This window comes from Miniopterus schreibersii (assembly GCF_964146895.1).
Source record: "Miniopterus schreibersii genome assembly, chromosome: 9".
NCBI classification, from domain to species: domain Eukaryota; kingdom Metazoa; phylum Chordata; class Mammalia; order Chiroptera; family Miniopteridae; genus Miniopterus; species Miniopterus schreibersii.
Genome location: NC_138118.1, coordinates 7,283,614 through 7,307,542, shown reverse-complemented (window position 1 = coordinate 7,307,542; position 23,929 = coordinate 7,283,614). Strand labels below are relative to the sequence as shown.

The 23,929-nt window shown below is 44.0% G+C and overlaps 2 protein-coding genes across 2 annotated transcripts in view; one reads left to right on the top strand and one right to left on the bottom strand.

Annotated features, from left to right (window-relative positions):
- Positions 1 to 680: 680 nt before the first annotated feature.
- Positions 681 to 1,681, bottom strand: TAS2R38 (taste 2 receptor member 38; the record flags this gene model as incomplete). Its single annotated transcript, XM_081147386.1, is given in 2 exon segments — positions 681 to 727; positions 730 to 1,681. Coding segments are annotated over 2 exon segments (999 nt in total).
- Positions 1,682 to 10,004: 8,323 nt separating this feature from the next.
- LOC308562203 (maltase-glucoamylase-like) overlaps positions 10,005 to 23,929 on the top strand; it is a 75,283-nt gene continuing 61,358 nt past the window's right edge. The window contains exon 1 of the mRNA XM_081148056.1: positions 10,005 to 10,070. The gene's annotated coding sequence lies outside the window, so the exon portion shown is untranslated. The remainder of the gene's footprint in view (positions 10,071 to 23,929) is intronic.

Sequence of the window (23,929 nt, the reverse complement as noted above, 5' to 3'; positions counted from 1 at the left end):
CTTCCAAGTGAGTCTTTTTGTGTCTCGCATTTCCATGAAAACTGTGGAGTTTGGGGAGGATTCTTTTTTTTTTTTTAAATATATCCTTATTGATTTCAGAGAGAGGAAGGGAGAGGGAGAGAGAGAGATAGAAACATCAATGATGAGAGAGTCATTGATCGGCTGCAGCCCACAACCAGGGCATGTGCCCTGACCGGGAACCGAACCCCGATCGCCTGGATCCTAGGTCGACGCTTAACCACTGAGCCACGCCCGGCCGGGCTGGGGAGGATTCGTAATTGCCACAGTGGTGGGTATTTCCAAACATTACGCTAGCACCTGTTTTAAGAAGCAGGTTTAACGGTCGTGTGAAAAGCTAACCATGTCATCTTGGGGTTTCAATATTATTTCACAAGACCTGATTTCTCATGGTTTGGCTCCTACCAAGCGCTGATAAGCTACAGTATACAAAGCATTTACACTGAGTACCTCACCTTTATATTTGTTCATTTATCAAAACAAGCCTAGGGAACCAACGTCATTCTACTTGCCTAGGCCATATAGGTAGAGCTTTACTGTTTTATTCTTCTATGGGGGAGTCCATGGTAGAGCAGAGAGACTCCTCGGTTATGATTTGCAGAAGAAATAGGCTTCTGAGAAATCAGAGGTGTCTTCATGAAGAACCCATTTCATGTCCATTCTCAACACAGATCTGGCGGCCTGGGATCTGCCTTGTGGCCTGCTGTGGTCTGCTCTGAAGCCACTGTAGAATTCCGTCCACGGTTCTCCTCAGCTTTGCATTGCCCGAGATCAGGATGGCTGAATGTCCCAAGGGACAGGCTGCCATGACCACCAGGCAGATCATGATCCCGAACTTGTTGTACCACAGCACCAGTAAAGGCACCGAGAGGAGGGCAGCGCAGAATGATAGCACAAAGAGGCAGAGAAAGGAGATGAGGAATCTGAGTGCTTTGAGGTGGGCCTCCAGGCTGGGGTCACGAGAATCCATGGTCTTGGCCCTCATTGTCCTCATGTGGCGCCACAGGGAGACAATCAGCACCCCAGAAGAAACCAGAAAACACAGGAAAGGCGGGATGGAGCCCAGGCTGCATAAGAGGAAGGAATGAAAGAACTGGAGTTTTGCAGTTTGCAAATTGTGTTCTGTATCATTCTTTATGAATAGCACAGTTGTGACTGTCAAGTGAGGTCTCCTAAAAATGTGCAAAGAACAGATGACCATGCAGACACTGGTGAAAAAAACAGCCCCCAGGAGCATCCGGGAGATCTTCCTGGAGATCCAGCTGAACAAGCAGAGCAGAAAGGAGTGTGAGGAACGGACGATCTTAGAGCAGTAGAGGAAGCTGAGGCAGGTGGAGAGCCAGAGGTCAGCTTGTTCTGTCATCATCCAGAGCATGACGGTGGTTTGGAAGCTGAGGCTCAGTGGCTCTTTCATGCTCTGGAAATGGGTAAGCTGGATGACATCCAGAAGCAGCACCCCATGCAAGAAAAGCCGGGTGAAGCTGAGACTCAGCAGGACAAGGTCACAGGTGCTCAGGGGCTGCCTCCTCACCATGTCCCGAAAATACACCAACAAAATGAAGACATTGGCCAGAATTCCCACTGTAAACTCCAGGACTGAAAGGAACAGAAACACACACTTGACTTCATAGAACACAGTTTTGGTGGGAATCAGAGCCAACATGATGTCTCTTCTTGCTTGGCCAACCTAAGACTCACACACCGCCCAGTAGAGAAGAGTAAGTGTTCATTCTGAGCCAGGACCTTCCCTTCACAAGGCATTCGGCTCTTGCCTAGATCTATGACAAAGTGAGCGCATAGCAAGTCCTGGCAGGAACTTAGAAGGATATTGTTGCTTTAGACCATCTCTTGGATACTAGAGAAGAATGATGGTTGTGTCTCTCCGATGATGCAGAAGCTTTTAAGAAACCCTGGTGTTTCTGTGCAACAACGTCCCCAGGGAGCCACAACACAGCACCATGGATGCAAACAAGATGGTCTCAATTTCCCAAGCCCAGTTTTGCATGCTCACCTGGACCTGCCTGGGTGGAGAAGAGAGGAGGACTTGCTTATGGGTTTCAAGGGAACTGGCAGCAGGCAAAGCATATATCTTGAACTATGGTTTGAAATGGTGTCTCTTTCCATTTGCATGCCTCCTGTCACCTCTGAGCCATGACTCTAATTATAGGCTTTGTTTTTAATATGGACAAGTGCATGTTTCCTTCCTGGGCACCAGATTTCATCCAGTCATCATCATTACACCAGGCACTGTGCTTGGCAAGAGGACTATTAACATGGACAAGACCAGTGCCTTTCTGTAAAGGGAGAAGGTGGAGGGGACATCTGGCTCAGATTATTGCAGAAGCCTTTTACTGCTTTGCTTCCCAGCCCATCCCCTGACCCTATTCCCACAAAGTGGCAATAGTGATCCTGCGAAAATATGACTAGGATCATGCCATTGACTGTCTAAACCATTCAGAGTCTCCCATCTTTCTCATCATAAAACTAAGTCCTCACAGTGGCCCATAGGTCCCATGTACATAATCAGGGCTTCTGTCCCTTCTTAGATGTCATCTGAGGTCCTTGCTTTATCCCTCATTCCACCCCAGTCCAGTGGGCCTCTTCCATGCTCTGGGAACTCACCAGGTACCCTCCCACCTCAGGACCATTTATTTTCACTGAATGTTTTTCCTCTGTATACTCCAGTGTCCCATCTTCTTCTCAAAAGGTCTCTCCAAAAATCACCTTATCAGAGAGACCTTCCTTGAGCATCCTATGAATGATATTCCTTACCAAAATCTTGGGTGCCTTCTATCATACTTCACCTGCTATATATTTCTGCATATATTCAATTATTTATTGCCTAAACCTACCCCCACTAAAAAAACACACACATAAGCTTCGTGAAAGCACAGAGAAAGCACTCAGTAAATATATTTTTTAAATAAGTGAAATTTTCACAAACAAAGCATTTGTAGTCTATAACATCCTCAAGGATTACATCTAGTACATTTCAACATTCCTAAGGGTTATATTCTAAGATACTTGGCTGCCATTTCTGCGGTCTAGCTTTTTCCCCTATGAAACATTTCCAAATATTCGGTGGGCTCTGTATTTCTAGCATCTTTAATTCTCCTCAGTTTCTTAAGGAATGTGGACTGATTTCACATTCACTTCTGTGAGCTCTGGAAACAAAACCTGGCTAGTTTCTCAACAGAGATCAGAGAACTGATCATTGAGACTGAATGTTGTTTTGTAACATTTCTCCCTGATCTGGTGTTTCTTTTTTACTTTTACAAATATTGTGATTTTCCCAGTTCTTTTATTATTGTCCTTCGCCCTTCATGCACTCCTTTATTTTGTGGAATGAATGAAGATGAAAGGAGAAGCTGGGTGGTGGTCTGTTCTCTGTTGTCCGGTCACATTTCCTCTAAGGGTGGAGCTTTCTTCCTTGTGTCACCCACTTGTGCAGCCTCCTGCTTCCCTGGCCCCTTTGGCTCACTTCACAGTGTCTCTCTGGAAGCCTGCTCCCTCCGAGCGTGCTCACAGTCCCATGGAGCTCCCGAGAGCAAGGGCGCTCGGCCTTGAGAGCGTGGGGTCTGGAACCAGGCTCTCGCGAGGTAAGGCCTGGCTGTGCGCTTCCTCTGTGTGACCTTGACAAGTGACTGAGCCCTCTTCATTCATCTCAGATGAAATGGACATGACCGTCAAAGCAACACCTGCTCAGAGGGCTGGGAGGGTTACCTGAACTGACACATGTAGCAGGCTTGGAATTGTGCTTGGCCTGTGACATCCAATCAATAAATGTTAGTTATAGAGCTACCATATGGTCCAGCAGCCCCTCTTCTGGGTTTATATCCAAAGGAAGTGACGTCAGTACCTCAGAGAGAGATCGGTGCTCTCACGTTCATTGCAGCATTCACAATAGATGAGGTATGGAAACAAACTAAATGTCTGTGGATGTGTGGATGGATAAAGAAATTGTGTTGTATACATACAATGGAATATTATTCAGCTTTGAAAGAGGAGATCCTGTCATTTGCAATAACATGGGTACACCTGGAGGACATTATGCTAAGTGAAATAAGTCAGACCCAGCAGGGAAAATACTGCATCATTTCACTCACATGTGGAACCTAAAAAAGTAGAATTCATGGAAGGAGAGAGTAAAACAGTGGTTACCATGGGTGGGGAGGTTGGGGAAATGAGGAGATGTTGGTCAAAGGTAAAAAGTTGTAGTTATGTAGGATTAATAAGTTCTGGAGATCCAATTAATGTATAACATGATGACTATAGTTAATACTGTATCAAATACTGAAAATTTTCTAAGAAAACAGATCTCAGGGGCTCTCACCACACACATGCGTGCACCCCCCGCCCCCACACACAGACACACACACACAAGTAACTGAGAAATGGATATGTTCATTTGCTTGACTCTAGTAATAATTTTACTATGTATATCAAAGCATTATGTTGTACAGGTTAAATATATGCCCACTTTATTAAGAAAAACCCCAAAAGTTACAATCTATAACACAACAAAAACATATGACATTGAAGGATAAATCTAACAGAAAACATGCAAGAAATTATTGAGAAAATGATAGTTTATAAGTAGATATTAAAGAAGCCTAAATAAATATATTATGTTTGTGGATGAAAAAATAATAAATGTTAGCTATTAATAACACTGTTATAATGTCCTTCACCCTGTTCTTTTCCCTGAATATTCCTTTAAGATTTTCCTTAATCTGAGAGTTATGTGTGTTGCCCCATTTGTTTCTGTAAATACTTTGGTTTTTTATGTCTACTTTTTTTAAAAATTGAAAAACAATTTTTATTGCAGTTGACATTCAATATTATCATGTATTAGTTTCAAGTGTACAGCACAGCGGGTAGAAAATCATACTTTACGAAGTGTTCCCCTGATATTTCCAGTACCCGCCTGGCACCATGAGTTATTACAAATCGTTGACTCTATTCCCTAGGCCGTACTTTCCATCCCCAGGACTCTTCTGTAACCACCAATCCATACTTCTCAGTCCCTCCACCTCCTTCACCCAGTTCCCCAACCCCCTTCCCTCTGGCAACCATCAGGCTGTTCTCTGTACTTATGAGTCTCTTTCTGTTTTTCGCTTTTACTTTTAACTAAAGCTCCTTACTTTCATTTATAAGAAATGCGACATAAATCAGTAGTTACTAAAAATGTTTGCTCCTGTTTTATGATGAACTATTTATATAGAGATATTCACACAGCCCTTCATTGTACATAATCACATAGCACTGAAGCTGCATTTTGTTCGTCCCATTTGTGGCCACCTCATTTCAGTCATTCGTTCTTTTTGTCTTTCTTTTTTCCTATTATTAGTTTTCTTTATTTAAAAATTTTTAAATTAAGTTTATTGGGGTGACATTGGTTAGTAAAATTATATTGCTTTCAGGTGTACAATTCTATAACACATCTGTATATTGTATTGTGTTCACCACCCAAAAAGAACGCCAAATACCAAGGCAGAGTTCTGTACTTGCAACTGAAGCTTGTCTCCCCTTCTGTTCACCACGCCAGGGGGCAGTATCGCACCAAAGGTGTTTAGATAGGTGTTTACTTTCCTAAAGGATCCAGCTGGAAAATACTTGCTCCATTGCACAGGCAGAGATATATAAACACAGTTATAATCACGTATATCAAGATTATAAACTTTTATGTCTAAGAATTAGTAAAATCATTGATCTAAGTGATTTTTTGTGAGTGTTAAATCTCACCATGATCTTTCCACACTCAATAGCTCATTTAGAGACGAGTAGCAAAAACCCTCATCGGTATCCCCCTCCATTTATTTATGTACACACGGTGTTTGGGATTATATAAAAAACCTGTGTGAATGGTCTTTGCCATCTGGCTGGAGTTTGAAAACCGGTCCACTCCGGAAGCTCAGAGCAGCTAAGTTAATTGCAATGCCAAGAGCAGTGGCAGGAACAAAAACCTCGCCAGATGTGATAAAAAGTTGTAGTTACTTGAATTTTGCATATAAGTGGAAGTTAAAAATTGCTTAAAATGTATGTGTTTGGACTTTTGCTGCCACTTGTTTTTTGGATATTGGAATTGAATTCTTTGGACTGGTTTTTTAAAATTGCTGTTGGTTAGCTTGACACAAAAACACCGTTACTAGTAATATCCAACCTTGTTCCTTTAGGATGCCTTGCTTAAGTGTTTCCAGTGACTTGCATAAATATATCCAATGGATGTATTAGGTGACATTTATTAAGAACAAAATATATTTCAGAGGTTGTGATGGGCACTAAAGACACACTGGTAAACGAAAGAGTATTAGAGGAACTGAAGGAGCACAGAGGTGTAGTCCATACCTCAAGGTGGGGGACAGAGGGGAAGCTGCTCAGAGATACCGCCTCACACCCGATAGAGTGGCTGTTATCAAAAAACCAAAAGAAAACAAGTGTTGGTGAAGATGTGGAGAAAAGAGTCCCAGGAATTCCCCAATCCAGCTCTGTCAGTCGCTCCTGTTACCTGAGAAGGGCAGCAGTGAAATGGAGCGTAGGGTATTATTTTATTTGGGTGCAGGATAGAAGGGGTCATTGAGGAGAAAAAGAGGGCACCTGTAATACTTTCAACAATAAAGATAAATTACAAAATAAAAGCTACACCGGCACCCAAACAAGTTGGGTTGGAACACTCAGGACCTAGGCAGAGCCTACACGTCCAACCTGCCATTCTATTCGCGGTAGCTGTCGCTAACGGCCCGCACGGTATCACGTCTCTCTTTTCATTACCAACAGAGCTCCTGCATTGTTCAGCAGCTCAGTACTCCCAGCTCCAACGAAACTCATTTCTTATCTTCCTTTCAGATCAGAGTGGCTAATGAGATGCCAAAGTCATTGGCTCGATTTCTTAGAAAGCTCTCCTTGCCTTCTCTTCTTTCTGTGCCTGAGCTCAGATGTTGTGTTGGAGCTTCACCCATGAGGGAAGACTGAGAGACTCTCACAGCCCTCGCCCTGACATGTTTTTGAGTCTTTGAGTCCCAGCCTTCTCATTACGTGAGAAAGGTAATCTCTTTCTGTCTTGGAGTCACATGCCCGGGCCACTATTAGAAGCTGAATGCTGTTGCTCACTGATAACTTGCTGGTTAGAAGGGCCTGAATCTATTTGCCCATCTGAGCACGTGGCGCCCGGCCGGCGACGGGGAGAAGGCCGCCTGCTCTCTGTTCAGGCATGCCTGTCACGAAGAGGCAGGGAAGAAAGCGCCAGGGGAAGCAGCAGGGAGGCTGCCTCTGCTTCCTGTGTTCTAAAGCATATTTTGTCCACTCATAGTAGTCAAAAGGAGGCGGGCCGAGCGGTACTCACATGGGGAGATGAAGACAAAGATTGTCTCGCACAGCTCTTCTTTCTGTCTATCTTCAGATTTCGCTGTTGCTACCAATCGATCCTGCTAATTTATCAATGACTAATTGATCTCCTGTGTCTTACATTCAGAAAGAGAATCTGAGTCATGTAGTGGCCACACAGCAAACTGCTTTGTAAGATGTGGGCCAATTTCAGGATGGGCTGTCTTTGTGTTGGGTGCCATCCCTGGGCTAGTCAGCTTTGGTACCAATGTGGAGTCTTGGGATTGGGGACATCCATAAGATCACTTTGCTCAGCAGGGACCTGTATGTAGAGATTCCTTTAGAGGGAGCTCTGGACCCTTAAGAAAGAGAAGATTTTAAGTAAAAGCTGATAGAGCTGTAAGACACTGGACAGTAGCCATCCTGTTCTGTTTCTCTCTAACACAGAAAAGCAGGGGAACATTGTGCAGGACTGGCACTGTGATGGGGAAATAGTGCTGACCTGGCGATTCACAGAGAGCAGAACAGACAGAGAGCATGTGGGGGGAGAGGCTGAGCCTCAGGAGAGAGCTACCGTGATAGAGCCTGCGCATGGCTGTAAGACATCGTCAGGGAGGACATCTGTAGTACTGTCAACAAAAGATAAAATAAATTAAATTAAAATAAAATATAAAAAAAGAATAAAAGAGACAGCGTCAGTGCCTTGAAGACATTTCCTAGGGTGTTCTCCCCTGGGACGGGGGCTTGGGGAGAAGCATACTTACCAGGGGCTCACCACAGGGGAAACTTTCTGCATAATTTAGTGTTTTTTGTTGAAAACCGATGTAAATTTGCATGCTGCTACATTATACACACATTTCTCATCCTTCAAAATATGGATTCCAATCACTTGCTCTTCTCCAATGACCTTTGGTTTAAATTGAACTCCTAAGAAGATGTGTTACGTATTTCTCAGTATGTCACCAGGTAGCCCCAGGTTACATGTGTCCTGACCTACAACCTACAATTCTATGGGGATGTCAAACAATTCAGAGACTTTGTGGGGGTTGGAAGGTCCTACAATTGCAGTGATTATAAAAGGCAGGGAAACAAAGACCACAGGAGGATGACATGTGTTGCTTGCAGGTTCTACCAGAGTGGTTAGAGATTTTTGGTGAAGATATTTCCACTGGACAAAGGGAGACAATGAGAGCCTATCAGAGCAGGACTTGAATGGACTATTTGGTTGCGAGGAAGAGAAACTCACAGAAACTGGCTGATAGAAAGGATGATGACAATGATGGTGATGGTGATGGTGATGATGGTGGTGGTGGTAGCAGAGGTAGCAGAGGTAGTATTTAGGTGAAGAAGCAGGAATTTCAAGAATTACATGAAATTCAGTTGTACATTGGCCTTCCCAGAAATAGGAAAAATACTGGCAGCGACCTGCTCTGGGATTGGATGGTCTCTTATTTCTGCTACTTTCTACATGTCTATTCTATTCTCTTTTGGTAAAACAAGTATTTTCTGTAAAATTCTTTAATTTCTGCCCCTTAGTACCATGACGTGATCCCACAGACTTGGTGCCCAATGCAACATGATTCAGACTCTTTGTCCCAAATCTGAATTTCTGGGAGGGAGAATCCAGTTGGACCAGGTTGGGTCAACTTTCCAGTGCTGGTCCAGCCTACTGTGACCAGTGGGTTAGGGTTATGCAGGGCTCCCTTATAGGAGTGGGAAGGTGTTCTCTGGGTGTGGGGGAGGGGAGCCATGGAGGAAATGATGGCAATCTCTCGTGCAAGGGTTAGGCTTAAAGAGGAGTAGCCATCTGTGAGGGGAGGATGGTAGAATTTGATAACTGATAGGATCAGAGGGTTTCCACTTTGGGAGACACAGTGGAGAGTGAACTTTGAATTTTTTAAATAAATATTTAGTCGGTAAAAACAATTTTCTGGATTTATTGGCTTCAGACTTGATGCACATTGGATCACTAGAATGAAATTAAATTAGCGTAAGTTTGACTGTCATTATTTGAGTGACCTTTAGCAAGTCATTTTTCTTAGTTTGTGTTTCCTTGTTTATGCATGGGGATTAAAAATACCTGCTCTGGGTCAGCTGGGTGTGGTTCAGTGATTGAGCATCAACCTAGGATCCAGGAGATCAGGGTTCAATTCCCGGTCAGGGCACACGCCCGGGTTGCGGGCTCGTGATCCCCAGTAGGGGCTGTGTAGGAAACAGCTGATCAGTGACGACTCTCTAATCATTGATGTTTCTCTCTTCCTTCCTCTCTCTGAAATCAATAAAGATATTAAAAAAACACACCTGCTATGTCACATAGGATTGTGAGTAAAGAGCTAATGTAGATTAAAGTGCTCTGAAAACTACAGGGGGTTCTATAGATGCTGAGTTTTACACCAACATATGAACACCAGGTAATGTATTATTTCTAATAACCCTCTTCTTGGACTCACACCTGTGTGTCCATGGGTTTTTGTCTGTGGGGTGTTAGAAGTAGGGAAGGATGGAAGGCAGGGTAAAACAGCTGAATAATAGATATTTCTCAATACAAGGAAATGTTGCAAGGATCAGTATGAGTAACTTCTACTCTCACCTTCCCCTGGACATTTCTGGGCAGAGAAATTACTCCTGCCCCAAAAAACTCCAGTTCTCCCTTTCCAAGTAGCCTCTGATGTGAAGGGCTTGTATCTGGAACCCAAGCAGGAAAACTGACTCAGCTGCAATAAAAAGAGGTACAATTTGAAGGTTGTAGGCTCTATGGAGACTGTTAGAGGTGATTGGTGATAGAAAGGGGTATAGATGGTGTGTGCTGTGAGTATAATGTAGTGTGTGTGTGTGTGAGAGAGAGAGAGGGAGGGGGAGAGAGGGAGAGAGATGGAGGGGGGAGAGAGCGCTAAAGAGCCAAGTAGAGCGAAGTGATGGGCTGGGCCTGGCTTTCCTCCATTGCCTGTGGAATCAGCTTAGCGTAGGAAGTGCTGACACTCTCTGCTTGTCTATCCGTGGTCTGTGGATGGAGGAGACCACCTCCTCCGGCCCAAGCTAGTGAGGCTGCTTCTGGGAGTTGATGGACTGGAGAAGGAATTCTCAAGCTAATGATATTGCTTAATGGATTTTGTTTGACGTTATTTTGAGAAATGACTAGAAAACCGACTAGGACCTGTGTGTTATAATTTCTAATATACAGAGAAAGCAGCTGAGCTTCAGAAAATTTAAATGACTGCCCAGGACCTGTAGCAAGTAAGTAGAGACTTTGATGGCACAGTTCAGGAGAGTTTGACTTCAGACCCCCTGCTCTTTTTGTGACACCATACAGGGACTACTAAGTCACCACCTGAAGATTTAACAGGAGAACGCTCTCCAAGAAATGATTTATTTTGATTTCAATGTGATATTCAAATGTTTCAGATTAATAGACTTTCAGGGATACTTTCAGTGTCATTGAACCCACCCACAGCCTATTGCTGGTGGATCCAGGCAGACGGGTATGTTATTTTTTATAAAGATTTTATTCAGTGCCCACAGGGTGAGAACACACACTGTCCCTTCTCGGCCCAGTGGTCAGAATAGGCTCCTCAAGTGGTCTGGATTTGGGAGAGTTGGGGACACTCAGCCAGCAGGGACTTGATGAGTGGCTAGCATTCCTCTGAGCACTTTGGGGTATGTCCACCTATAAAATAGGGCAACTTGTTCTGGAATATTCTATCACTCCAGTAGTTCAGAAAAGGAGAAATGTCAACACAAATTGAGTGTTTGGGGAAATTTCACGACGGGGTGAGTCTTAAACTTGGCTTCATAGTAGGAGAGGGGTTTGCATAGGAAGACAGAGGGCAAGGACTCTCTTGGTGGAGGGCTTCACTTCAGCAAATAGGCAGAAGCAGCAATAAACCGAGTTGGCTGGTGGAGAGTGAAGTATTGGAATAGTAGAGTCAAGGGTGATGCAGAGGGCCTTAAAGATAGAAAGAAGAGCTTGAAATTCATCCTGAAGAACAGACCATGGCTGCTTTAGGTTTTAGAGCAGGAGCCTGAATAAAGTGTTGCTTAGGGAAGGCTGGCATAGGGAGAGACAGGTGTCCTCGCTGGGTATTGACGATGGGATTCACTGGTTCTTTGGGCTTCAGGGAATGCCTGTGGAGGATCTCAGGGTAGCTGAATTCCATACTTTAAAATATATATATATGTTTTTATTGATTTCAGAGAGAGGAAGGGAGGAGAGAGATAGAAACATCAATGATGAGAGTCTTTGATCAATTGCTTCCTGCATGTCCCCTACTGGGGATGGAGCCCAAAACGGTAGCTGAGGCATGTGCCCTGACCGGAAATCGAACTGTGACCTCCTGGGTCATAGGTTGCTGCTCAATCACTGAGCCACACCAGCTGTGCTGAATTCCATACTTCTGTGTCACTCCAATGGACAGGCAGATGGTACAGCTTCCACAGTTCCCTCCTGATAAGCACTTGTTATGTTTGGAGGTGTAGGGAGAAGTCATATTTTGATTAAACACTCAAAGAGATAGATAATCTAGCATTCTGGGTCCTTGCCAGAGAGCTCAGAAATCTATTTCATGCTGATGGAAACTCTGGGCAGTTTCCTATCCACAGCGGATCCCCGTTGTTATGGAAGTCTTCTCACCACCATCTCGGATCTCCTTGATGCAACTCTATACTTTGCGAAAGGCGACCCTGACTCACCCACAACTGTATTGCCTGTCTGTGTCTCTGCTGCAGTTTCTAAGACAGGTTCTGACCTTCCTTGCCTCTGGGCTTTGCGCAGGCTGATCCCTTGGTCCACAATGTCTTTCCTGCCCTCCTTCCTCTTTCATTCCCATCTACCTAAGCCTTTCTTGTCCCTCCCATTGTGCATGTTTTTTCTCCAATAGCGCTTGTCAGTGCTGTCTTTCTGTTGTATCATAGCCATTTGACTTCTTACATTCTGTTGGCTGTGAGGCTATCGAGGCATTACTCACATTTGTGTTTTTGTGTCCAAGTTCAGGCTTGCCCAGACTGCCTGGGTTTGCACTCTGGATTCACCTCCTATTAATTACATAACCTTAGGAAAGTGTCTCTTTGTGCTTCGGGTTTCTCATAGGTAAACCTGGGATAATAGCAGCCACTACCTCCTAGTGCAGGTGCGAGGAGGAAATGAAATCGTGTGTGTGAATCGCTAAACACAGTGCATGTCTTGAGATGCAGTGAGCATCTCAGGAACGCTGCTGCTATTGCTGTTTTGAGAGAGTGCCTTGTTTATACTAAACATGTAATGACTACATATTGAATCAACTTGTGCCTGGAAGTGGTTGTTGGTGCATTTTCAGGGGGTGGAAGCAGAGAGGCAGCCCAGGAGCTGATGCATGATCCAAACACGGGGTGGTGAAGATCTGAGTAAGGAACGGGGAGGGGAGGTTTTGTCATCACATTACTGATTCTCACATTTGCCAGGCCTGCATGGCTCCCAAACAGACATGTTTTCCTGACATCCTCCTGCTCAGGCAAGGCGGGGTTTCCAGGACAGCAAACCTCGATAGGTACCCCACGTCTTTTTCTTTCATCTGACCTGAATCACCTCTCTTTGTTTTTCATAATCCTGTTGGGATCTAGATATCTTGCCAACAAGTACAAGAGTGACATCTTTTGTAATATTAACTAGTGTGGTTTTTTTTTTTTAAAAGATTTAAAAAAATTGATTTTTAGAGAGAGGAAGGGAAAGGGAGAGAGAGAGAAACATCAGTGCAAGCATGTGCCCTGACCAATAATCGAGCCGGCAACGCTCAGTCAGCTGAGCCACACCGGCGAGAGCATCAGCTCTCTCTTTTTAAACCCAGGGGCTAAACTTTTAACCCTGCCCCGCAGCGTCACAGGTGTCAGTAGGGAGTTCAGGGCGTTGCACAGAGCAGGTGCTTGAGAGTTTTTCTTTTTGAGACATTAATGAGCACCTGCCGCCAGGACAATTCTGATTTAGGGGAGAAGGAAATATTGGCCCGGTTGAAGGTGCCTTGGGTTGGGAGCCCTGGGTCTGGGCTCCAGTCACATCTGTGGCAGATGAATAACAACAATCATTATTATAACTGACACATACTATGTGCTATGTGATACCAAGTCTCTCACTTGCATTGCTATGTTTAATATTTACAATGTAAGTGGATAGGAGCCATTTTTATACTCATGTGCATTAAGGAAACTGGGGTTTATACTTGGTCACGCTCCCCAGCTGGTCAGCAGAACTGGCCTTTGAATTCAGCTCTGCCTGACTTGAGATTGGGACCTTTCAGCCACTACACTCATGCAAACCTCACAAAATTCCCGGGTCCCGGCTTCCTCATCTGTAAAATGATGGGCTATACTTGGTGAGTCTTTGGGGTGCAACCCACGTGGGCTTTGCTGTGGAGAGGCATCTCCACAGCCTCTACCAGGCAGCCAAAGGTCTCCACGAGCAACAAAGCTGAAAGGTACCTCTGCAGAGGCATGAAAAAAAGGCAACGATTTTGAAACATTTTCAAAACTATTTCCTTCAAACACGAATCAGCTGACTGTGTGACTAAGTGTCAGTGGTTCCTGGGAGGTTAGGGGTCCCTGAGAGAGAGGGGGCTCTTCTGGGACACCGGGGTCATCTATGTTTTCCTCTTTATCATCTATCTGCACATTGAATCAGTCTGTATTCTTTTACAGGCACACGGAGTGTCCTCCCCGCTGAGTAACATTCAGTGCCCCAGGGCTTGAGGGAGTCAGGTGGCCACAGCTTGCTCCAAGCCTTTAGGGGTGTTCTCCCAGGGCCGGACCATGATTACTAATTAACTAGTAATCTGATCCCAGGAATGAAAGCTGGGCAGTCATTTGCATCTGAAATCCATTAACCAGCACAGTGACCAGTTAGTTACCAGGGCTGAGGTTGCTCTCTGTGGACTGTGCCAGCGCCTCTGCCGTCATTGTCATTGCCAGGTCATCCTTCGGAGAGAGCGGGCGTGCCGTGGGCGGTGGCGAGGTACGTGTGTAAGCTGCTCACTGCGGCTGCCGATGTGTGTGTGCAAGTGTATGTGGACTCACATTGATCTCCATTAGTCAAAATGCCATTGTTAATTTGTTAAACACAAGCAAAAATAAACACCAGCAACGAGCCACAAAATGACACACACGCGCGCGCACACACACACAAAACAAAATTTAACTCATTTAGTTCTTGTGGAACGTATGTGTGTATATGTGTGTGCGTGCACACACTCCTGTGTGTGCACACGTATGTGTGTGTTCCTCTGGACAAGGCTGGATCTACAAGCCCTGTTAGCTAAACCTGTGTGGTTGTGTATGTGTGTGTGTGTGGTGCGATGAATGGTTTAATATTTGGGTTGAGGTAGCTGGGAGAAATTCTTTCTGATTGGGCAGATGAGGTGGGGGAAGTGAGGGAAAGCCGTTAAAACTGGGGAGTTGGATTAGAGCATTTGGGGGCGTTCCTTCTAAAAGGACGTAGAATTGTGATCCAGGGGTGGTCATTAGAGAATTCATCACAGTCAGGAAATTGAGAAATCTATGATGATCCCTGCGAGTTTGTGCCTTTATTGATCAAATGAAGGATTCCTACAGGGAGGAGCCTAAGGGTGTGCGTGTGGCGTGCTGGGATGTGCGCACGTGCAGCGGGGCACGTGGGAGGTTTCACGTGGAAGGAGGGTGTGCAGGGAAGAGGCAGCTTGTGGACTGGCAGGCATGCGTGAGCCAGAACAGGAGCTGAGCGGAAGGAGGAAGGCAACGGGTTACAGCTGGCCATCTCTGACGAAAACTTAAAATAGAAAAGGGTCGGGTCCTCGCCGGTTGTCAGTCAAGGTAGATACATGTGGGCACCTCTAACTGGCCACTGAGGGGGGAAGGAAGAGTTACTACTGGGAAAGAGAGGGAGGCCACGGTCAAAGCCATGGGCCTCACTAGGCTCCCATTGGGTTCCTGATATAGGGTCTGAACGAAAGGGGTCTCCTCATCTCCAAGTTGTGCGGTGTCATGCTTCAGTGAGCGTATGTGTGGTGGGCGGGGGGGAGAGGGCAGGGCCTCTGGTTGGTTTGCTGGGTCAGGCCAAGATGCCACCAGGGACAGAGTGAAATGGAAGAACGTTCTGTCCCACACCCCACTTTTAAGATAGCTCGCCATTATTTCAATCACACTTACCCAAGAGGCCAGTGATTTTTTACTGGCATCCTCTCACAAATGAGTTTCAGTGAGCTGATAAAGGAACTACGAAGGGCTCCATAAGCATGGACCACTAATGCGGAGATGGGCAGAGAAAAAACTTTCATTTAAAACGGGCTCAGCAGGTAACTACTGACTGTAATGAGGGAGATAAGCCTTTGCACACCTGGTGCTGGGGTCACAGTAGGTCACAGCTGTCTTCAAGAGATGATCCCCTTTGTGGCGCAGGTGGGGAAACTGAGGCCCAGGGGGCTTAAGCAGTTTTTCTGAGGTCGCACAGCTGAGTGGGATCGAAGCTGGCTTTCAGACCTCTGCACTTGGGATGTGGTCAGACTTGGAAAAAGAAGGCCCTTAGCTGCTCTTCCCCTTCCTACTCTCTAAGCAGCTGAGACAATGGCCCGACCCAGTCAATTTTGCCCCAGAGTTTTGAGGACGAGGCACGACTGGCCGGGGGTCATCTTTGTGAGTTATTCTCAGTCTCCGTAAAACGAACCATCTCTTTTCCACTAGATCTCTTGTCTTGTGTTATCAAAGGGTTTTTAAAAGACAGGTGTAGCTCACCTTGCGTGAATCAGACCTGCTACAATTTGGAAAAGACGAGTTGATTATCCAGTTTCTCCAAATGAGTTTAGATGGTCCTTTCAAGAATTAACCCCCCCCCCCCCGGGTTATTATTCACTTTGCCTAAATAATGATAACAGCACCAGGAAAATGAGCCTTGGCAATTATTCATGTAACCGTTTTAATCCAAGAGGAAAAAAATACTGTCGGCATCCGAGTAATTTATGCACAATAAGAACTTACACCCTTTCAGAGAGATTTTCCCTGACAGTCTAATTAAAATTGCAACTGTCGTCCACATATTCCTCATCTCAACCCACCCCAACTTAATTTTTTTCCATAGCAGTGATCACGGTGTAACCTACTGTGTATTTATTTGGTTTTATTGTCTCTTTTGTGTACCCATGAGAACACAAGACTTTTAATCTATTTGTTGTTGTTGTTGTATAACTTATTTCTGGAAGACTGCTTGGCACACTGTAGGAGCTCAATAAATGACTGATGAGCGAATAAATAAACTTCAGTGAGATCTCCCGTTCCCCCAAAGACGTAGCATCGAGAACCTGTTGAGTAACGTGGTGAGTCAGCAGCTCTTCCTTGCTCTCACAGAGAGTTTAAAACAGGGCTGTGGCCATCCCTTAAAGTGCACTAGATGCTTACAAGTCCACTTCTACACCCCCCAGGTGCGATGGAGACTGAAATGCTGCAGAATTTTTCCATGAGCCTTCTCACTTCATGGTTGTCTTTGGAAGGACACTGGCATTTCCCTAGTCTATCTCCTCTTGAGTGAAGCCTTAATTACTTATGAATATATAGATTTTCTGCACTTACATCACATTATGGAAGTTGGCTTTGGGTTCAGATTGCTTGGTTTGGAGCCTGGTTCTGAGGTCCGGACCTAGTCAATCTAGCCTCTGTCGGGCTCGGTTAACTTATTTATGAAGCAGGGCAGATGCTCAAGTCGTGGTTTTGTTCACTGTCAGCTATGTGACATCAGACAGATGACCTGACTGTGCCGAAGCTTAATTCCCTTGTTTGAAAGGGGCAGTGACTAGCTTGAGGTTGTTATGAGGATCACATGCAACAGGTTCCGAAACCTCTTAGCATAGTCACACAATCATCATCAGCTATTATTATCCTTGTCATTAAATTTGCAGTTTGTGTCTGTCATATGAAATAGATATTCAAAGCTTGATGACAATTAAGGCTAGCTGTTTAAATTACTTCCTGTTCTATTTGCATTTTGACATTTTTCTTGATCCTGATTTCTCCTAAATTGCATTCCTGTAATTTGGGAAGGAAGGTCAATCAGAAGATGCTGATGAGTTTTTTGTTTTTGTTTTTAAAGCTAAGGAAATGTTTCTCTTCTATAGCTAGAAATAATAATTATTGCACAGCAGGTAACCACACTTGAATATATGCAGCAAAAGGACTTTTGATAAGAGGCAAACAGATACTTTTAAAATGCAATTGATATATATTATTCAAAAATCATATTTACTCATGTGTATTAATTATCTATTGCTGAAGAACAAATTACCACCAAATTTAGCAGATTGAAACAATATGCATTTATTATCTCACAGTTTCTATGGCTGGAGAATACAGCTTTGGTAGGTGGTTCTGGGTCCAGGTCTCTTAGGAGGTTGCAGCTGGGATGTTGCCTGGGCTGCAGTCATGTGAAGGCTTGACTGGGGCTGGTGGATCTGCTTCTGAGATGCCTCACCCATGTGGCTGATGGATGACGGCCTCTTGCTGGCTGTTGGACCTTCTAATAGGTCTGCCTGAGTGTTATTCTGACAGGGCAGCTGGCTTCTCCAAGAAGCAAAGAAGTGATCCAAGAGAAAGAATAAGGAAGGAGCCGCAGTGCCTTTTATAACCTAGTCTTGGGAGTCAAACTCCATCCCCTCTGCCATATTCTGTCTGTTAGAAGAGAGTTGCTAAGTCCCGCCTACTCTCGGTGAGTGAGTGAGGGGGCTTGGCTCCACCCCTTGAAAGGTGGAGTATCAAATCATTTGGGAAACTTTTATTTTTAACCCACCAATCATGATTTTGAATAGTAGTTAAATTTTACTTTATTGCACTTTTATTCCATCTTCTCTATGGATATTTACAGATTTTGATCTTTTGCTGTTCCATGTCCTGCTACAATGAAAACCTTTATCTGTACATACATTGCTTCCCACATGTGCAGATGTGTTCATGGGCTAAATTTCCATAAATGGAATTCCAGATGGCAGGTGGAAGTAATTTAAATAGTTTTGGCCAAATCTTCATTGAGTATATGGTGTTTACCCTTTGACTAGCAATGTGTGAGGGCCTCTTCTTCATAGTGTCTAACACAGTGTGTTGACAAACACAAGGGAAAGTTTTAAATCTCCAATCTCACAACTATTAACAACCACCCAAGAAAAACAGACACAGTCACTTTGGTGGGCATTCTGATAACTCCTCTTTTTACAGTGAACATCAGATCACTCTTTACCTCATTACTTAATTATACCAGACATGGAAGATTATCAATCTTTATGGAATTTTGCATGCAATATATATATTTTTATTTTTTTGTTTTTATTGATTTTAGAGATTAAGGGAGGAGGAGAGAGAGAGAGAGACATTGATGTGAGAAACATTGATCAGTTGCCTCCTGCATGCACCCCAACTGGGGACTGAACCTGCAACCTGGGCATATGCCCTGACTGGGAATCGAACCAGCAACCTTTCAGTGCATGGGAAGGTGCTCAACCAACTGAGTCATACCAGCCAGGGCTTATGTGTAATATTAATATTATAGGATATCTTATAAGTAGGTGAGATATTGAGGACAGGGAAGGTAAGAACAAATAGAGTTGGATAATTCATTTTAGAAAAATCAAGGCAATGCTTGTTGTTGAGAAAGGCACAGCCCCATTTCCTTTACAGTAAGAGGGCATTACATCAACAAACAGCAATTTCTCATCCACTGCATGAGAAACAAAGCCTCTTGTCAGTAACTCCTTGGGCAAAGGGCTGAGGAAGGCTGAGAAGAATGCAGAGGTCCTGTGGAGGCACATCGATTGGGTGGAGAAAGAGGCTTGGAGGAAATACCAAGCAATAAGGTTGAGCCATGGACTTAAGATTCCCAAGTTGGGGAGCTTTGAATTAAGGCCCAAGGGAAAAAGGGAGAAGATGTGTTTTTTAAGTAAGGATGGTGTGACTTACAGGCAGCCTGGGAGAGGGTTGGTGGGTGGGGTGGTGGAGAGAGTGGACCTTGACTGGGCAGGACTGCTCAAGGCTGCTCCCGTTTCTTTCCAGCTTTCTGCACTGTCTCAGATAACCTGTGAGTCACCTGGCACGTGGAGTCATAAAGCACTTAGCAGATAGGAGCGCTCGGGTAGGAGAGGTTCATGAGGACAGCAGCCAGGAGGAACACGCGCCTGCCCTTCGGGAAGCCCCGAGTGAGGCGCAGGGGCGCGCTCGTGAACATGGGCTCACGTCGCCTCTCAGTGCCAGGCTGTTTCCTACCGAGGGCCCGCTGTCTTCTCTATGGTACATAATAACACAATGGCATGATTCTCACAAGATGACAGTAGGTGATAATAGATGTTATTAATTCCACTTTCACGGATAAGAAAATGGAAACTCTAGAGTTTTAAGGACATTCTTTTGGCTACTGCAGCAAGAAACGGGAGGGCTCAAGTCTTCTCATGCTGTATTTAGCATGTCCGCTATTTTGAGAAGGAAAACATGGGGATATGATGAAGAAGGAAAATACTAATGAAAGGTTTAGCACAAGAATCTTGTATGGGGTGGAGGAGTTGAGAAGCAAGCAATTTGTGTGATTTACTCAAAAGTGACATATTAAAAGCTGGTGTGAATTCTATAGATCTTCCAGCTTCCAGTTCAATCTCTTTAATTTGTAAATGAGGAAACTGAGAACCAGGAACCTTAAGTAGGTTCCTCAAGGTCACCTGGCTAGTTACCTTCAGAATGAGGAATATGACTCGAGTCTTCTGATTCTCACAGAAGAGTACTCTGTCTGCCATACGGCGCCTTTATTGTGTGCACTGGAATAACAGCATTGGACTTTAAGCTCACTCAAGGCAGGTGCCATCACTTTACCCTCTAAAATACTTTCATGGTGTACTATAATTAGGAAGTATGCAGGCATTTTGTAAATGTTTAATTGAGGGATAAAATATTATCGGTCAATAAGTATTGAGATTTGGCTAATAGGTACTTAGGAAGAAAAATAGAAGGAATGAGCGGGTATAACTCTTATACCCTGGGAACTCCCAATTTGAGAGAAGAGGGACGTGTAAACCTAAGGAAGTAACACACGGATGGGAGAAAAGCCTTAGGAAGGCTTATTCTCGGCTGCAAATGACCTGAGAGCAGAGAGGGTGCATTGAAATACTGGAGGTGTTGGGAAGGGCGCTTTGATGGGGTGGAAAATTTTCACAAAAGAGCACCCATTCCCCCACTACTGCCTCCAAATATTTTATTTTTCGTTATTATTGTCTCCTACTTCATATTCTTCTTTTATTTCATTGTCTGCAATTTACACTGGCCACTCTCCCCCATAGGCCAATGTTGTACAATATTATTAAATGAACTGATGAGCTCATAATTCCAAAAGTGATTCTCAGGTAGGAGTGGAGGGGAACTGAAATTAGAGTCATCTGGAGACCTTTCGAAACCTCTATAGAGGGTTCAAGATGGTAGAGTGATCCCAGGATTTTACCTTTATTCCTTTCCAAATTTCCAAATTGACATTCTTATGAAGATGTAGCAAAAGAGATGTGTCTGCAACACAATGGAAAAAGAAAAGCAGGCAGGGCCGTCGTGCTGGGTGCATCAGAACAGATGACGTCTGAGCCCTAATCAGCCCGGGGAAGTGGAGCCAGGGGCAGTTCTGCCCAGAGAGACCACTCCTGAGCTCCGAGCAGGAGAGCACAGAGAGCCGGAGAGGGAGGGGGCCAGTGTGTGCAGCTGTGGCTGGGCTTATAAAGGGGCTGTGAAGAGTATTGCCTTCCAGAAAACACATTATTTAGTGTATATTCTAGTTATAAAGAGATGGTTTTTGACTGATTCTTGTATGTTGCAACTCACACGAAGGCTCTTACTCGCTGGTATGAGCAATAGTTGCAAAGGCCACATGGAGAGGGAGGTGGCTATATATTCTGAAGAAAACCTTCCTGGAGATATTGGTGGACCTCTCCTTGTCACTTCAAAATGATTGATTGAAAGAACCCTTGACTTGGATCCTTTTGTACAATAAATAACAACCCTTTAATGTACATTATTTTTTAAATCCTAATGTTCCTTTCCTCTCTTTTTCATTTGTATTCCCACGGTTACTGGTGAGGGTCCTGGGATGAAGGCAGAGTTTCCCATGTCATCCTTTCTTTACCTTTTGGGAAAGAGAAATGAGGGCCCAGCCGTGCATCTAGGACAAAAAAATTGTGTGGAAGTGTTTCCACTCAGTCTTGCTCCCAAATCAGCAAATACTTCTTTAGAACATGAGCCAGGAGGCAGTCAGCGAGGCATCATGGAGCTCTTCACAACACTTCTCACAGCATGAACACGAAGAAAATGATAGTGGCATCATTGGGCTGATTGAAAGGGGTCTGGGTGTCCAGAGGAGGCAATTCTCAGCAGAAGAAAGTGCTGGACTCCCTGCCTCAGCTCCATTGCCCAGCTGCCCACAGAGCCAGTATCTTAGGTTCTGGGGCTGAGAGGGCTGATTCTGGGAGGGCAGGACACTCTCACTCATGGCCCTTTAGCAGCTTAAAAGTTAGTTATGCAGGTAGAGTGCCTGGGAGAAAGCGAGGGAGGCTTATTAATTCTAAGTCCTGGAGGAGATATTGTTTGAACTGGTATGTGGAGGTGGTGGGGGTGGAGGAGGGGTGTGCTTTGATGTGGTTGGGGAGAAGCACGCATTTGGAGTGTAGACTAGGAGTGAATTTCAGTGCCACTATTTCTCTGTGATTGCTGACAAGTTCTGTACTTTCCCCACCCCCGTTTCCTCTTGTAAAATGAGGGTGAGTAATACCTGAATTTCAGGTCTCCCATTTCCCCCACCTCAGCCCACCTCCTTCCAGCCCCTGCACCCTCCTCCCTTATCCTTTACAATATTATTGCCTGTGTCCTTGGGCTATGCATATATGTTCTTTAGCTAATACCTTCATTTCCTTCATCTAGTCCCCTCTACCCTCTCTGCTCCCACATCTGTCCGTCTGTTCCATGTATCCATGCCTCTGGTTCTATTTAGTTAGCCAGTTTATTTTGTTCGTTAGATTTGTGGACACCATGTCTTAATATTTTTGCCAAATAAAACATGTTTACTACAACTTGTAAACCTATAGTAAGTTCACTGTTTCTGAAACATGGTTGCATATCAGAATCATCTGTGGAGCTTAAAAAATTGTCACATATCCAGGCCTAACCCCAGAGATGCTGATTAAGTAGGTGGGGGCAGTGGGTAGGTGCTGAACATCTGGTATAAACTTCTTGACAAAGTGTCTAACCCATAGCCAAGATTCCTAATGAGTCTAACATAGGCGAATGTGTAATTTTTGTATGTCTTTGAAATAGAAAATCCTCAAGGACTCCTTGGGGACTCCAAAGGTAGCCACAGGTCAAGACCGTCCATAAGGTTCCTTGTGTTCTAGAAGTCTAGGTTAAATTTCACTAACTTTCATCCAAATTATAGTTTTTATAACCCTCATCCCACTAAAAAGAACAAGGGCTCCTTAGGGTTGTTTGGCTTGGGACTGGGGGCAGGAAATGTACATCATGAATCCAGGTCATCATGTTATCCCAGAAAGCAAAGAAACTGTCAAAGGCTACAAGGAACCAACTTGAAGAGACTCCCACTGGGTAAAGATGAGACAACATGAGCATTAATAATAATAACATCCCAGGATTAATATGATAAAATGTGGTTAATTTATGAGTTCTTAAAGATCTTGGACAAATAATCTCACTGGTTCTCTTTGGAGGATGCTCTGGAAACAGCTCCTAATTTTGAAAACCAGTCAATAGTCAAACATTTATCCTACCTTCCCTATATGAACCATACCTTTAAGAACCAAATAATAGCTGAGGAGAAATATCTCTGTATAGGACTAGTTCATCCAATAAATAAAGAATGGTAGAATTACGGCATCACTATTTCACAACTCCTAATGAAATAATGGATCTAAGAAATGCTCACCAATGGCTGTTAACATAAGGAAAAGAGAATATGCTAGATTTTGAGTCTCCTGCTGGAAGATGCTATTTCATCTATGCACCATTCTTGCTAAAAAAAAACCCCAAACTTATATCTGGTCAAAACTCTAGATCTAATAATTTATAGAGAAACATGTCAGCATGATGGGGACATAATTGATAAAATCCAAATTGTGGGAAAATCTACAGATCAAACCCTATTGATTACAGAAGACTTAAATACATATTAATTATAATATATAAATATTACTTGCATCCTTACGGGCGTACAACAAATATACAAAATTTATCAGACGACGATGGAAATTTCAACATTGACTAGATATTTGATGATTAGGGGATTATTTAAAAATAATTTAGGTGTGATGTTTTGCTTGTCTCCCGTGAAATTTCTTATTTAAGAGATAGACTTCAACATTTCAGATTAAAAGATATAAAATTTGAGATTTGCTTAAAAATAATGCAAGAATAGGGAGAGATATAAGAAAGAATGAAGACGAGATTGTCTGGGAGCTGATAATTTTTTATTCTAGGTGATGGGTACATAGAATTTGCCATTCATCTATTTAGGTATGCATTTGGGCTATTTCATTAAAAACTTACTGCCCGGTCGGCGTGGCTCAGCAGCTGAGCATTGACCCAGGATCCA